At 46.1% G+C, this 13,008-nt stretch overlaps 1 protein-coding gene across 1 annotated transcript in view; it reads right to left on the bottom strand.

Annotated features, from left to right (window-relative positions):
* The window catches only part of PFAS (phosphoribosylformylglycinamidine synthase), a gene marked incomplete at its 3' end in the record, with an annotated part of 49,074 nt that extends 38,106 nt beyond the window's left edge, over positions 1-10,968 (bottom strand). Inside the window, exons 1-4 of the mRNA XM_085045145.1 lie at positions 10,761-10,968; positions 6,597-6,725; positions 3,597-3,728; positions 121-249 (exon numbers count right to left, since the gene is read on the bottom strand). Coding sequence (XP_084901271.1) covers positions 121-249; positions 3,597-3,728; positions 6,597-6,725; positions 10,761-10,929 — 559 coding nt within the window. The remainder of the gene's footprint in view (positions 1-120; positions 250-3,596; positions 3,729-6,596; positions 6,726-10,760) is intronic.
* Between the last annotated feature and the right edge of the window lie 2,040 nt (positions 10,969-13,008).

Below are 13,008 nucleotides of genomic sequence, written 5' to 3'. Positions count from 1 at the left end.
ATTTTTAGGATATTTTAGGTTCTCACCAGGCTCAGGCGCCTCTTTGGGGTAATTTAGATTTATTTTAGGATATTTTAGGATATTTTTAGGATATTTTTTTAGGGTTTTTTGGGTTCTCACCAGGCTCAGGCGCCTCTTTCCTGACGTGCAGATCCTCCAGAGCTCCAATTCCTCCGCTGAACATCACAGGTTTGATCCACTCCCGGCGCTGCCCCGAGGGCAGGAGCTGCCCAAAGGAACGGGCAAAGCCTGGAAATCCAAAATTTACACCCAAAATTAACCAAAATCACCCAAAAATTCCAGCAGGAAAAACACTGAGATTAGCGGAGTTGAAAAACATAAAAAAACTGCTCAGAAATGCCCCAAAATGGCCTCAAAATGACCCAAAATCACCCCAAAATCAATTCAAATGATCTCAAAATTACCCAAAAATTCTGGCAGAAAAAACCCCAAAATCGGCAGATTTCAGAAACACAAAAAAAAATTAAAATTGGCCCAAAATGGCCCAAAATCAACCCAAACTAAGCCTGGAAACCCAAAATTTCCACCAAAAATTATCCCAAAATCACCAAAAAATTCTAGCAGAAAAACCCGAGAATGAGCAGAATTGAAAAACATCCAAAAATCAACCAGAAATGTCCCAAAATCACCTCAAAATGGCCCAAAATCACCTCAAAATCAATCAAAACGATCCCAAAATCACCCAAAATCACCCCAAATTACCCAAAAATTCCAGCAGAAATAACCCCGGAATGGGTGGAATTAAAAAATGCCAAAAAAAGATCAAAAATTGGCCCAAAATGGCCCAAAATTAACCCAAAATCCCAGGCAGGAGCTGCCCAAAGGAACGGGCAAAGCCTGGAAAATCAAAATTTCCACCCAAAATTAACCAAAATCACCCAAAAATTCCAGCAGGAAAAAACTCGGAATGAGCAGAATTCAGAAACATTAAAAAAACATCCAAAATTGTCCCAAAATGGCCCCAAAACCACCTCAAAATGACCAAAAAATCCTTAAAAATCACCCCAAATTCCACCCAAAGTCACTGCAAAGCAGGAGAAGCCAAAACTACCCAAAATCACCCAAAAATCACCCAAAATCATCACAAAATGGCTCAAAATTGCCCCAAAATTGCCCCAAAATCACCCCAAATTGCCCCAAAAATTGCCCCAAAATCACCCCAAATTGCCCCAAAATCACCCAAAATTGACCCAAAATGGCCCAAAATCGCCTCAAAATCAATCAAAACGATCCCAAAATCACCCAAAATCACCCAAAATTACCCAAAAATTCCAGCAGAAATAACCCCGGAATGGGTGGAATTAAAAAATGCCAAAAAAAGATCAAAAATTGTCCCAAAATGCCCCAAAATCAACCCAAACCTGTCAGGCAGAAGCTGCCCAAAGGAACGGGCAAAGCCTGGAAAATCGAAATTTCCACCCAAAATTAACCAAAAATATCCAAAAATTCCAGCAGGAAAAACCTCAGAATGGGTGGAATTAAAAAATCACCAAAAATTGCTCAGAAATGCCCCAAAATGGCCTCAAAATGCCCCAAAATCAACTCAAAATGACCCAAAATCACCTCAAAAGGAACCAAAATCACCTCAAAATGACCCAAAATCACCTCAAAATGACCCAAAATCAACTCAAAATGACCCAAAATCAACTCAAAAACAATCAAAACAATCCTAAAATTACCCAAAATTACCCAAAATTACCCAAAATTACCCAAAAATTCTGGCAGAAAAAACCCCAAAACCGGCAGAATTCAGAAACACAAAAAATAAATTAAAATTGTCCCAAAATGGCCCAAAATGGACCCAAACTAAGCTTGGAAACCCAAAATTTCCACCCAAAATTATCCCAAAATCCCCAAAAAATTCCAGCAGAAAAAACCCAGAATGAGCAGAATTGAAAAACATCCCAAAATTGTCCCAAAATGTCCCAAATTGTCCCTAAATGTCCCCTAAAGGTCCCCAAATTGACCCAAAAAATCCCAAACTTGTCCCCAAATGTCCCCAAGTGTCCTTGGGATGTCCCCAAGTGGCCAAAAATGCCCCAAAATGTGCCAAAAATGCCCCAAATCTCCCCAAATCTCCTCCAAATGTCCCCAGATTTTTCCCAAAAATCCCAGACTTGTCCCCAGATGTCTCCAAGTGTCCCCAAAGTGTCACCTGCCAGCAGAGGCTCCCCAAACTTGTTCCCATAGTCGCTGGGATGTCCCCAAATGTCCCCAAAAAATCCCAAAATTCCCCCAAAATTCCCCCAAATCTCCTCCAAATGTCCCCAAATGTCTCCCAAAAATCCCAAAATTGTCCCCAAATGTCCCTTGAGGGACCCCAAGTGTCCCCAGATCTCCCCGGGATGTCCCCAAGTGTCCAAAAAATGCCCCAAAATGTCCCCAAATCTCCCCTAAACATCCCCAAATCATCCCCAAATCTCCTCCAAATGTCCCCAAATTTTTCCCAAAAATCCCAAACTTGTCCCCAAATGTCCCAAACTTGTCCCCAAAGTGTCACCTGCCAGCAGAGGCTCCCCAAACTTGTTCCCATAGTCGCTGGATGTCCCCAAATGTCCCCAAAATGTCCCCAAAAAATCCCAAATCATCCCCAAAATGTCCCCAGATGTCCCCAAGGTGTCTCCAAATGTCCCTAAATGTCCTCAAATTGTCCCTAAATGTCCCCTAAAGGTCCCCAAATTGACCCAAAAAATCCCAAACTTGTCCCCAAATGTCCCCAAGTGGCCAAAAATGCCCCAAAATGTGCTAAAACATCCCCAAATCTCCTCCAAAAATCCCAAAAATGTCCCTAAATCTCCTCCAAATGTCCCCAAATTTTTCCCAAATTTTTCCCAGATGTCCCCAGATGTCCCCAGATGTCCCCAAGTGTCCCCAAGTGTCACCTGCCAGCAGAGGCTCCCCAAACTTGTTCCCATAGTCACTGGGATGTCCCCAAATGTCCCCAAAATGTCCCCAAATGTCCCCAAATCTCATTCAAATCTCCTCCAAATGTCCCCAAATTTTTCCCAAATTTTTCCCAGATGTCCCCAAGTGTCCCCAAAGTGTCACCTGCCAGCAGAGGCTCCCCAAACTTGTTCCCATAGTCACTGGGATGTCCCCAAATGTCCCCAAAAAATCCCAAAATTCCCCCAAAATTCCCCCAAATCTCCTCCAAATGTCCCCAAATTTTTCCCAAAAATCCCAAAATTGTCCCCAAATGTCCCTTGAGGGACCCCAAGTGTCCCCAGATCTCCCCGGGATGTCCCCAAGTGTCCAAAAATGCCCCAAAATGTCCCCAAATCTCCCCAAATCTCCCCCAAATCATCCCCAAATCACCTCCAAATGTCCCCAAATTTTTCCCAAAAATCCCAAATTTTTCCCAGACGTCCCCAAGTGTCCCCAAGTGTCCCCAAGTGTCCCCAAGTGTCACCTGCCAGCAGGGGCTCCCCAAACTTGTTCCCATAGTCCCCAGATGTCCCCAAATGTCCCCTAAACATCCCCAAATCATCCCCAAATCATCCCCAAATCACCTCCAAATGTCCCCAAATTTTTCCCAGATGTCCCCAGATGTCCCCAAAGTGTCCCCAAAGTGTCACCTGCCAGCAGAGGCTCCCCAAACTTGTTCCCATAGTCGCTGGCTCCGTCGCTGGCTCCGATCGCCACCTCCAGGGGTTTGGCGAAAGATTCGGGATAAGGAGCTGATTTGTCCTCCCAGGGCTGCTCAAACCCTACAAATCACCCCAAAAATGGATTTAGGGACCCCAAAAATGAGTTCAGGGACCCCAAAAATGGGTTAGAAGGGATTTTGGGGAAAATTTTGGGGGAATTTTGGGAGATTTGGGGGATTTTGGGGGAATTTAGGTGAATTTCATGGGGAATTTTGGGGGAATTTTGGTGATTTAGGGGAAATTTTGGGAGATTTCAGGGGAATTTTGGGGCATTTAGGGGAAAATTTTGGGGGATTTGGGGGAAATTTAGGTGAATTCAAGGAGAATTATGGGAGATTTGGGGGATTTAGGGGAAATTTGGGAGATTTCAGGGGAATTTTGGGGTATTTAGGGGATTTTGAGGGGATAAGGAGCTGATTTGTCCTCCCAGAGCTGCTCAAACCCTACAAATCACCCCAAAAATGGGTTTAGGGACCCCAAAAATGAGTTCAGGGACCCCAAAAATGGGTTAGAAGGGATTTTGGGGGAAATTTTGGGGGAATTTTGGGAGATTTGGGAGAAATTTTGGGGATTTAGGGGGAATTTTAGGGGATTTAACAGGGAATTTTGGGGGAATTTTGAGGCATTTAAGGGAAATTTTGGGGGATTTAGGGGAAATTTTGGGGGAGTTTTGGGGACTTTAAGGGGGAATTTTGGGGATTTAGGGAAAATTTTGGGGGATTTTGGGGTATTTAGGGGATTTTGAGGGTTGATAAGGAGCTGCTCTGTCCTCCCAGGGCTGCTCAAACCCTACAAATCACCCCAAAAATGGGTTTAGGGACCCCAAAAATGGGAAATTTGGGGGAATTTTGGGGGATTTTGGGGGATTATGGGGGAATTTTTGGTGATCTAAGTGGAATTTAGGTGAATTTCATGGGGAATTTAGGGGGAATTTGGAGGCATTTAAGGGAAATTTTGGGGGATTTAGGGGGAATTTTTGGGATTTTGGGGGGATTTTAGGGGATTTAATTTAGGAGAAATTTTGGGGGAATTTTGGGAATTTGAAGGTGGGGAATTTTGAGCATTTAATTGTGGAGGATTTTGGGTACAGTGATTTAGGAGAAATTTTGGGAGATATTGGAGGATTTAGGGAAATTTTTGGGGGATTTTGGGAGATTTGGGAGGATTTGGGGAGAATTTAGGGGATTTTGGAGGAATTCAGGGGATTTGGGAGATTTGATTTGGGGATTTGGGGAATTTGGGGGATTTAGGGGGAATTTGGGGAAAATTCTGGGGGATTTGGGGGAATTTTGGGGGATTTGGGGGATTTTTCAGGTGGAATTTTGGGATTTCTGGGTGGCATTTTTGGGGTTTCCGGGTTGGTTTTTTGGGGATTTCCAGGTGGGATTTTGGAGTTTCCTGGTTGGGATTTTAGGGTTTTCTGCGTGGGATTTTGGCATTTTTCAGAGTTTTCCAGGTGGGATTTTGGGGATTTCTGGGTGGAATTTTGGGATTTTCTGGATGGAATTTTGGGGTTTTCTGGATGGAATTTTGGGGTTTTCTAGGTGGGATTTTGGGGATTTCTGGGAGGAATTTTGGGGGTTTTTGGGTGGAGTTTTGGGGTTTTCAAGGTGAGATTTTGGGGTTTTCTAAGTTGGAATTTTGGGGATTTCTAGGTGGAATTTTGGAGATTTCTGGGTGGAATTTTGGGGATTTCTGGGTGGAATTTTGGGGGTTTTTGGGTGGAGTTTTGGGGTTTTCAAGGTGAGATTTTGGGGTTTTCTAGGTGGAATTTTGGGGTTTTCTAGGTGGGAATTTGGGGATTTCCAGGAGGAATTTTAGGGTTTTCTGGGTGGAATTTTGGGGTTTTCTAGGTTGGAATTTTGGGGTTTTCTAAGTTGGAATTTTGGAGATTTCTGGGTGGAATTTTGGAGATTTCTGGGTGGAATTTGGGGATTTCTGGGTGGAATTTTGGGGGGCTTTGCCTTGAATTTTAGGGATTTCTGGGTGGAATTTTTGGGGTTTTCCAGGTTGTTTTTTGGGGTTTTTTGGTGTTTCTGGTTGGGATTTTGGGCTTTTCTGGGTGTATTTTAGGGGTTTTTTGGTGTTTCTGGTTGAGAATTTGGGATTTCAGGGTTTTTAGGGGCGCTGATCCCAATTTTCAGGTCATTTTTGGGATTTTCCTCCATCCTCACCCGGCACCAGCAGCTTCCCGAAGCAGCACCAGGAGAATTTTTTGTGGTTTCTGGTTGGGATTTTGGGTGAAATTTCTGGGTGGAATTTTTGGGGTTTCTGGGTTGTTTTTTTGGGGATTTCCAGGTGGGATTTTGGAGTTTCCTGGTTGGGATTTTAGGGTTTTCTGGGTGTGTTTTTGGCATTTTTCAGCGTTTTCCAGGTGGGATTTCGGGGTTTTTGGGGTTTTCCGGGTGGGTTTTTAGGGTTTTTGGGGTCGCTGATCCCGATTTTTGGGTCATTTTTAGGATTTTCCGTGCTCCTCACCTGGCACCAGCAGGTTCCCGAAGCAGATTTGGGGAATTTGGGGTGATTTTTTGGGGTTTTTTGGTGTTTCTGGGTCGGTTTTTAGGGTTTTTGGGGTCGCCGAACCCAAATTTGGGGTCATTTTTAGGATATTTCTCCCTCCTCACCTGGCACCAGCAGGTTCCCGAAGCAGTACCAGGAGAATTTTTTGTGGTTTCTGGTTGGGATTTTGTGTGAAATTTCTGGGTGGAATTTTTGGGGTTTCTGGGTTGTTTTTTTGGGGATTTCCAGGTGGGATTTTGGAGTTTCCTGGTTGGGATTTTAGGGTTTTCTGGGTGTGTTTTTGGCATTTTTCAGCGTTTTCCAGGTGGGATTTCGGGGTTTTTGGGGTTTTCCAGGTGGGTTTTTAGGGTTTTTGGGGTCGCCGAACCCAAATTTGGGGTCATTTTTAGGATTTTCCATGCTCCTCACCCGGCACCAGCAGGTTCCCGAAGCAGTACCCCGCTGTCCCCGCGATGACATGAGCTCCTCTCCCCGTGCTCTGCACATCTCTGATCCTCCCCCCTGTGCCCGTGGTGGCACCGCTGAACGGAGCCACCGCTGCGGGAAAGGGGCGTGGTCAGCCAGGGACACGCCCACCGGCCACGCCCATACCGCCTGGCCACGCCCACCCCAGCACTGAGCCCGTTATGACCCGAAATTCCCATTTTTTTAACCCAAAATTCCCATTTTTTTAACCCAAATTGTCCCTTTTTGGCACTAAATGTTCAGGGAAAGGGGCGTGGTCAGAGAGGGACACGCCCACAGGCCACGCCCACATGAACTGGCCACGCCCACTCCATCCCTGAGCCCGTTATTACCCAAAATTCCCATTTTTTTAACCCAAATTTCCCATTTTTTTAACCCAAGTTCCCATTTTTGGCACTAAAGGTGATGGGAAAGGGGCGCGGTCAGCAAGGGACACGCCCACCGGCCACGCCCACATCAACTGGCCACGCCCACTCCATCACTGAGCCCATTATGAGGTGAAATTCCCATTTTTTTATCCCAAAATTCCCATTTTTTTAACCCAAGTTCCCATTTTGGCACTAAAGGTGATGGGAAAGGGGCGTGGTCAGCGCAGGACACGCCCACCGGCCACGCCCAGCTCACCTGGCCATGCCCACCCCATCCCTGATCCCGTTATGACCCGAAATTCCCATTTTTTAATCCCAAAATTCCCATTTTTTAAAACCAAATTGTGCCTTTTGATCCAAAAGGTTCAGGGAAAGGGGCGTGGTCAGCTCAGGACACGCCCACCGACCACGCCCACCTCACCTGGCCACGCCCACCCGATCCCTGAGCCCGTTATTACCCAAAATTCCCATTTTTTTAACCCAAATTTCCCATTTTTTTAACCCAAGTTCCCATTTTTGGCACTAAATGTTCAAGGAAAGGGGCGCGGTCAGCGCAGGACACGCCCACCGGCCACGCCCACATCAACTGGCCACGCCCACTCCATCACTGAGCCCATTATGAGGTGAAATTCCCATTTTTTTATCCCAAAATTCCCATTTTTTTAACCCAAGTTCCCATTTTGGCACTAAAGGTGATGGGAAAGGGGCGTGGTCAGCGCAGGACACGCCCACCGGCCACGCCCAGCTCACCTGGCCATGCCCACCCCATCCCTGATCCCGTTATGACCCGAAATTCCCATTTTTTAATCCCAAAATTCCCATTTTTTAAAACCAAATTGTGCCTTTTGATCCAAAAGGTTCAGGGAAAGGGGCGTGGTCAGCTCAGGACACGCCCACCGACCACGCCCACCTCACCTGGCCACGCCCACCCGATCCCTGAGCCCGTTATTACCCAAAATTCCCATTTTTTTAACCCAAATTTCCCATTTTTTTAACCCAAGTTCCCATTTTTGGCACTAAATGTTCAAGGAAAGGGGCGCGGTCAGCGCAGGACACGCCCACCGGCCACGCCCACATCAACTGGCCACGCCCACCCCATCCCTGAGCCCTTTATGAGCCAAAATTCCCATTTTTTATCCCAAAATTCCCCTTTTTTTAACCCAAATTGTCCCTTTTTGACCCTAAAGGTGGTGGGAAAGGGGTGTGGTCAGCACAGGACACGCCCACCGGCCACGCCCACATCGCCTGGCCACACCCACCCCATCCCTGAACCCATTATGACCCAAAATTCCCATTTTTTCCCCGATTTTTTCCCATTTTTTCCCAAATTCGCCCATTTTTGAATCCAAATTTCCCCACTTGGAACTCCAATTTCCCCTTTCGACCCCAAATTTTTCCCCTTCAAACTCAAATTTCCCCTTTTGACCCAAATTTTCCATTTCTCACACCAAATTTCCCCACTTTGACCACAAATTTCCCAACTTTGATCCCAAATTTACCCATTTTGACCCCAAATTTCCCATTTGAACCCAAAATTTCCTTATCTGGATCCCAAATTTCCCCTTTTTAACCCCAAATTTCCTCCTTTTGACCCCAAATTTCCCCCATTTTTACCCCAAATCCCCAAAGGTTCTGGGAAAGGGGCGTGGTCAGCTCAGGACACGCCCACCGGCCACGCCCAAATCACCTGGCCACGCCCACTCCATCCCTGAGCACTGACCACACCCACTGACCCCAAAAATCCATTCTAGAATCCCCAAAATCCCCCAAAAACCACTCAAAATCCCCCAAAATCCACCCAAAACACCCCAAAATCCGCTCCAAACCCCCCAAAATTCCTCCCTAGCCATGCCCACTGACCACACCCAGCAACTCTCAAAATCCATCCCAGAACCCCCAAAATCCACTCAAAATCCCCCAAAATCCACTCCAACTGACCACACACTGACCACGCCCACTGACCACGCCCACTGACCACACCCAACCCATCCTAGAATCCCCAAAATTCACTCGAAATCCCCCAAAATTCACCCAAAATCCGCTCAAAATCCCTCCAAATCCCTCCCTGGCCACACCTACTAACCACACCCACTGACCACGCCCACTGGCCACACCCACTGACCCCAAAAATCCATCCTAGAATCCCCAGAATCCCCCAAAATTCACTCAAAGACCCCCAAAATTCACTCCAAACCCCCCAAAATCTACTCCAATCCCTCCCAAAAATCTCTTTCTGGCCACACCCACTGACCACAAAAATCCATCTCAAAACTCCCAAAAATCCACTCAAGGATCCCCAAAAATCCACCCCTGGACACCCAAAATCCCTCCCCAGCCACACCCACTGACCCCAAAATCCATCCCATGAAACCCAAAAGTCCCAAAAACCCCAAAATTTCCTCCCAAAACTTCCGAAATTCATCCCAGAATACCCGAAAAAACTCCAAAAATCCATCCTAAAACCCCCAAAATCCACCCAGGAACCCCAAAATCCATCCGAGAACCCCCAAAATCCCTCCCTGGACACACCCCTCAACCACACCCCTGACCACGCCCACTGACCACACCCAAAAACCCCCAAAATCCATCCCAGAATCCCCAAAATCCCCCAAAATTCACTCAAAGACCCCCAAAATCCACTCAAACCCCCCCAAATTCACTAAAAATCCTCCAAAAAACCTCCAACTGCCCACACCCACTGACCACACCCACTGACCCCCAAAACCCATCCCAAAACACCCAAAAAACTCCAAAAATCCATCCCAGAACTCCCAAAAACCACTCAAAAGCCACTTAAAAGCCCCAAAACCCACTCAAAATCCCCCAAAATCCCTCCCTGGCCACACCCACTGAGCACGCCCACTGACCACACCCAACCCATCCTAGAATCCCCAAAAACCCCTCAAAATCCCCCAAAATCCACAAAAAACCCCCAAAATTCCTCCCTGGCCACACCCACTGGCCACACCCTGACCACAACCATTGACCCCAAAAATCCATCCTAGAATCCCCAAAAAAACCGCAAAATCCACTCAAAAATCCCCCAAAAACCACTCAAAACCCCTCAAAATCCCCCAAAATCCACTCCAAACCCCCCAAAATTCCTCCCTGACCACACCCATGACCACACCCTGGCCACGCCCACTGACTACACCCTCTTACTCCCAAATCCATCCCAAAATCCACTCAAAATCCCCCAAAATTTGCTCCAAATCCCCCAAAATCCACTCTAAACCCCCCAAAATTCCTCCCTGACCACACCCTGACCACACCCTGACCACACCCTGACCACGCCCACTGACTACACCCTCTTACTCCCAAATCCATTCCAAAATCCACTCCAAATCCCCCAAAATCCACCCAAAACGCCCCAAAATCCACTCCAAACCCCCCAAAATTCCTCCCTGGCCACACCCACTGGCCACACCCCTGACCACACCCATGGCCACACCCTGACCACGCCCACTGACCCCAAAAATCCATCCTAGAATCCCCAGAATCCCCCAAAATCCACTCCAACCCCCCAAAATCCACTCAAAATCCCCCAAAAACCACTCCAAACCCCCCAAAATCCACCCAAAACGCCCCAAAATCCACTCCAAACCCCCCAAAATCCACCCAAAACGCCCCAAAATCCGCTCCAATCCCCCCAAAATTCCTCCCTGACCACACCCACTGGCCACACCCATGACCACACCCATGACCACACCCATGACCACACCCATGGCCACGCCCCTACCTGTGGGGAAGTTGTGAGTCTCGGCGGTGAAGGTGACGTGTCTGACTGACGTTCTCTTCTCGAAGGCACTCGGCCTGCTGGGGTCCTGAGGCCACAGGTTGGTCACTGCCACACCCCGGATGGCACTGAGGGACAGGAAAAATCCCAAAAATTGTCCCAAAATTGACATGGGGAGACATGAAAACCCCAAAATCCACAATAAATCCCCCAAAATCCACATTAAAAACCTCAAAATCCAACCCAAAATCTACATCAGGACACCTGAAAACCCCAAAATCTACATCAGGAACCCCAAAATCCAAAAAATCCACACCGAAATCCCCTCCAGAATACCCAAAAACCCCAAAATCGACACCAGGATACCCAAATTCTGCAAAAAAACACAAAAAATCCACCCAGAAACCACCAAAATCTACACCAAGACTCAAAAAAATCCCAAAGTCCAACCTAAAATCTACACTAGGATAACCTGAAAACCTCCAAAATCCACCAAAAAAACCCCAAAATCCTCAAAAAATCACAGAAATCCACCCAGAAAAACTCAAAGTCCACTCCAGGAACCCCAAAAACCCCAAAATCCAACCCAAAATCTACATCAGGATATGCAAAGCCCTCAAAATCTACATCAGGGTACCTGAAAACCCCAAAATCCACACAAAAAACCCCCAAAATCTACACCAAAAACCCCCAAAATGCACACTAGGATACCCAAAGCCCTCAAAATCTACATCAGGATAACCTGAAAACCCCAAAATCTACACCAAAAAACCCTAAAATCTACATCAGGATACCCAAAAACCCCAAAATCTACATGAAAACCCCAAAATCTACATCAGGACACCCAAAAACCTCAAAAATCCACATTAAAAAACCCAAAAATCCCTGAAAAATCACAACAAATGCACCCAGAAAACACCAAATTCCACATTAAAAACCTCAAAATCCAGCCCAAAATCTACAGCAGGACACCTGAAAACCCCAAAATCCACAAAATCCAACCCAAAATCTACATCACGATACACAAAACCCCCAAAAATCCACAATAAAAACGATAAAATCTACAAAAAAATAAAAAAAATGAACCCAGAAAACGCCAAAAATCTGTATCAGGATACTTGAAAACCCCAAAATCCAACCCAAAATTTACACCAGGATATCCAAAAACCCCAAAATCCACAATAAATACTCCAAAATCCAACCAGAAATCGACATCAGGACACCTGAAAACCCCAAAATCTACATCAGGAACCCCAAAAAATCCAAAAACTCCACACCGAAATCCTCTCCAGGATACCCAAAAACCCCAAAATCCACACCAGGATACCCAAATTCTGCAAAAAACCACAAAAATCCCACCCAGAAAACACCAAATCCTCCCAGAAAACACCAAAATACACACCAAGACTCAAAAACCCCAAAATCCAACCCAAAATCCACATCAGGATACCCAAAAACCCCAAAATCCAACCCAAAATCCACACCAGGATACCCAAAAACCCCAAAATCCACACCAGGAACCCCAAAAACCCCAAAATCTAACCCAAAATCCACACCAGGATACCCAAAAACCCCAAAAGTCACCTCAAAATCTACATCAGGATACCTGAAAACCCCAAAATTCACACTAAAAACCCCAAAATCCATCAAAAATCACAAAAAATGCACCCAGAAAACCTCAAAATCCACATCAGGAACCCCAAAAACCACAAAATCCAACCCAAAATCTACACCAGGATACCCAAAAACCTCAAAAATCCACAATAAAACCCCAAAATCCACCCCAGGAACCCCAAAATCCCCAAAATCTCCCCAAATCCTAGCAGTGTCACTCGGCCTGCTGGGGTCCTGGGGACACAGGTTGGTCACTGCCACGCCCCGGATGGCACTGAAGGACAGGAAAAATCCCAAAAATTGTCCCAAAATTGGAATGGGGAGACATGAAAACCCCAAAATCCACATTAAAAAACCCAAAAATCCGTGAAAAATCACAAAAAATGCACCCAGAAAACACCAAATTCCACATTAAAAACCCCAAAATCCAACCAGAAATCTACACCAGGACACCTGAAAACCCCAAAATCTACACCAGGATATCCAAAAATCCCAAAATCTAACCCAAAATCCACACTGGGATACCCAAAAACCCCAAAAATCCACACTAAAAACCCCAAAATCAATGAAAAAATCACAAAAAATGCACCCAGAAAACCCCAAAATCTACATCAGGAACCCCAAAATCCCCAAAATC

Source organism: Lichenostomus cassidix, unplaced genomic scaffold (genome assembly GCF_008360975.1).
Source record: "Lichenostomus cassidix isolate B80296 unplaced genomic scaffold, HeHo_3.0 HiC_scaffold_34, whole genome shotgun sequence".
NCBI lineage: Eukaryota > Metazoa > Chordata > Aves > Passeriformes > Meliphagidae > Lichenostomus > Lichenostomus cassidix.
The sequence above is the reverse complement of the archived record's forward strand: the minus strand, read 5'-3'. Positions and strand labels throughout refer to the sequence as shown.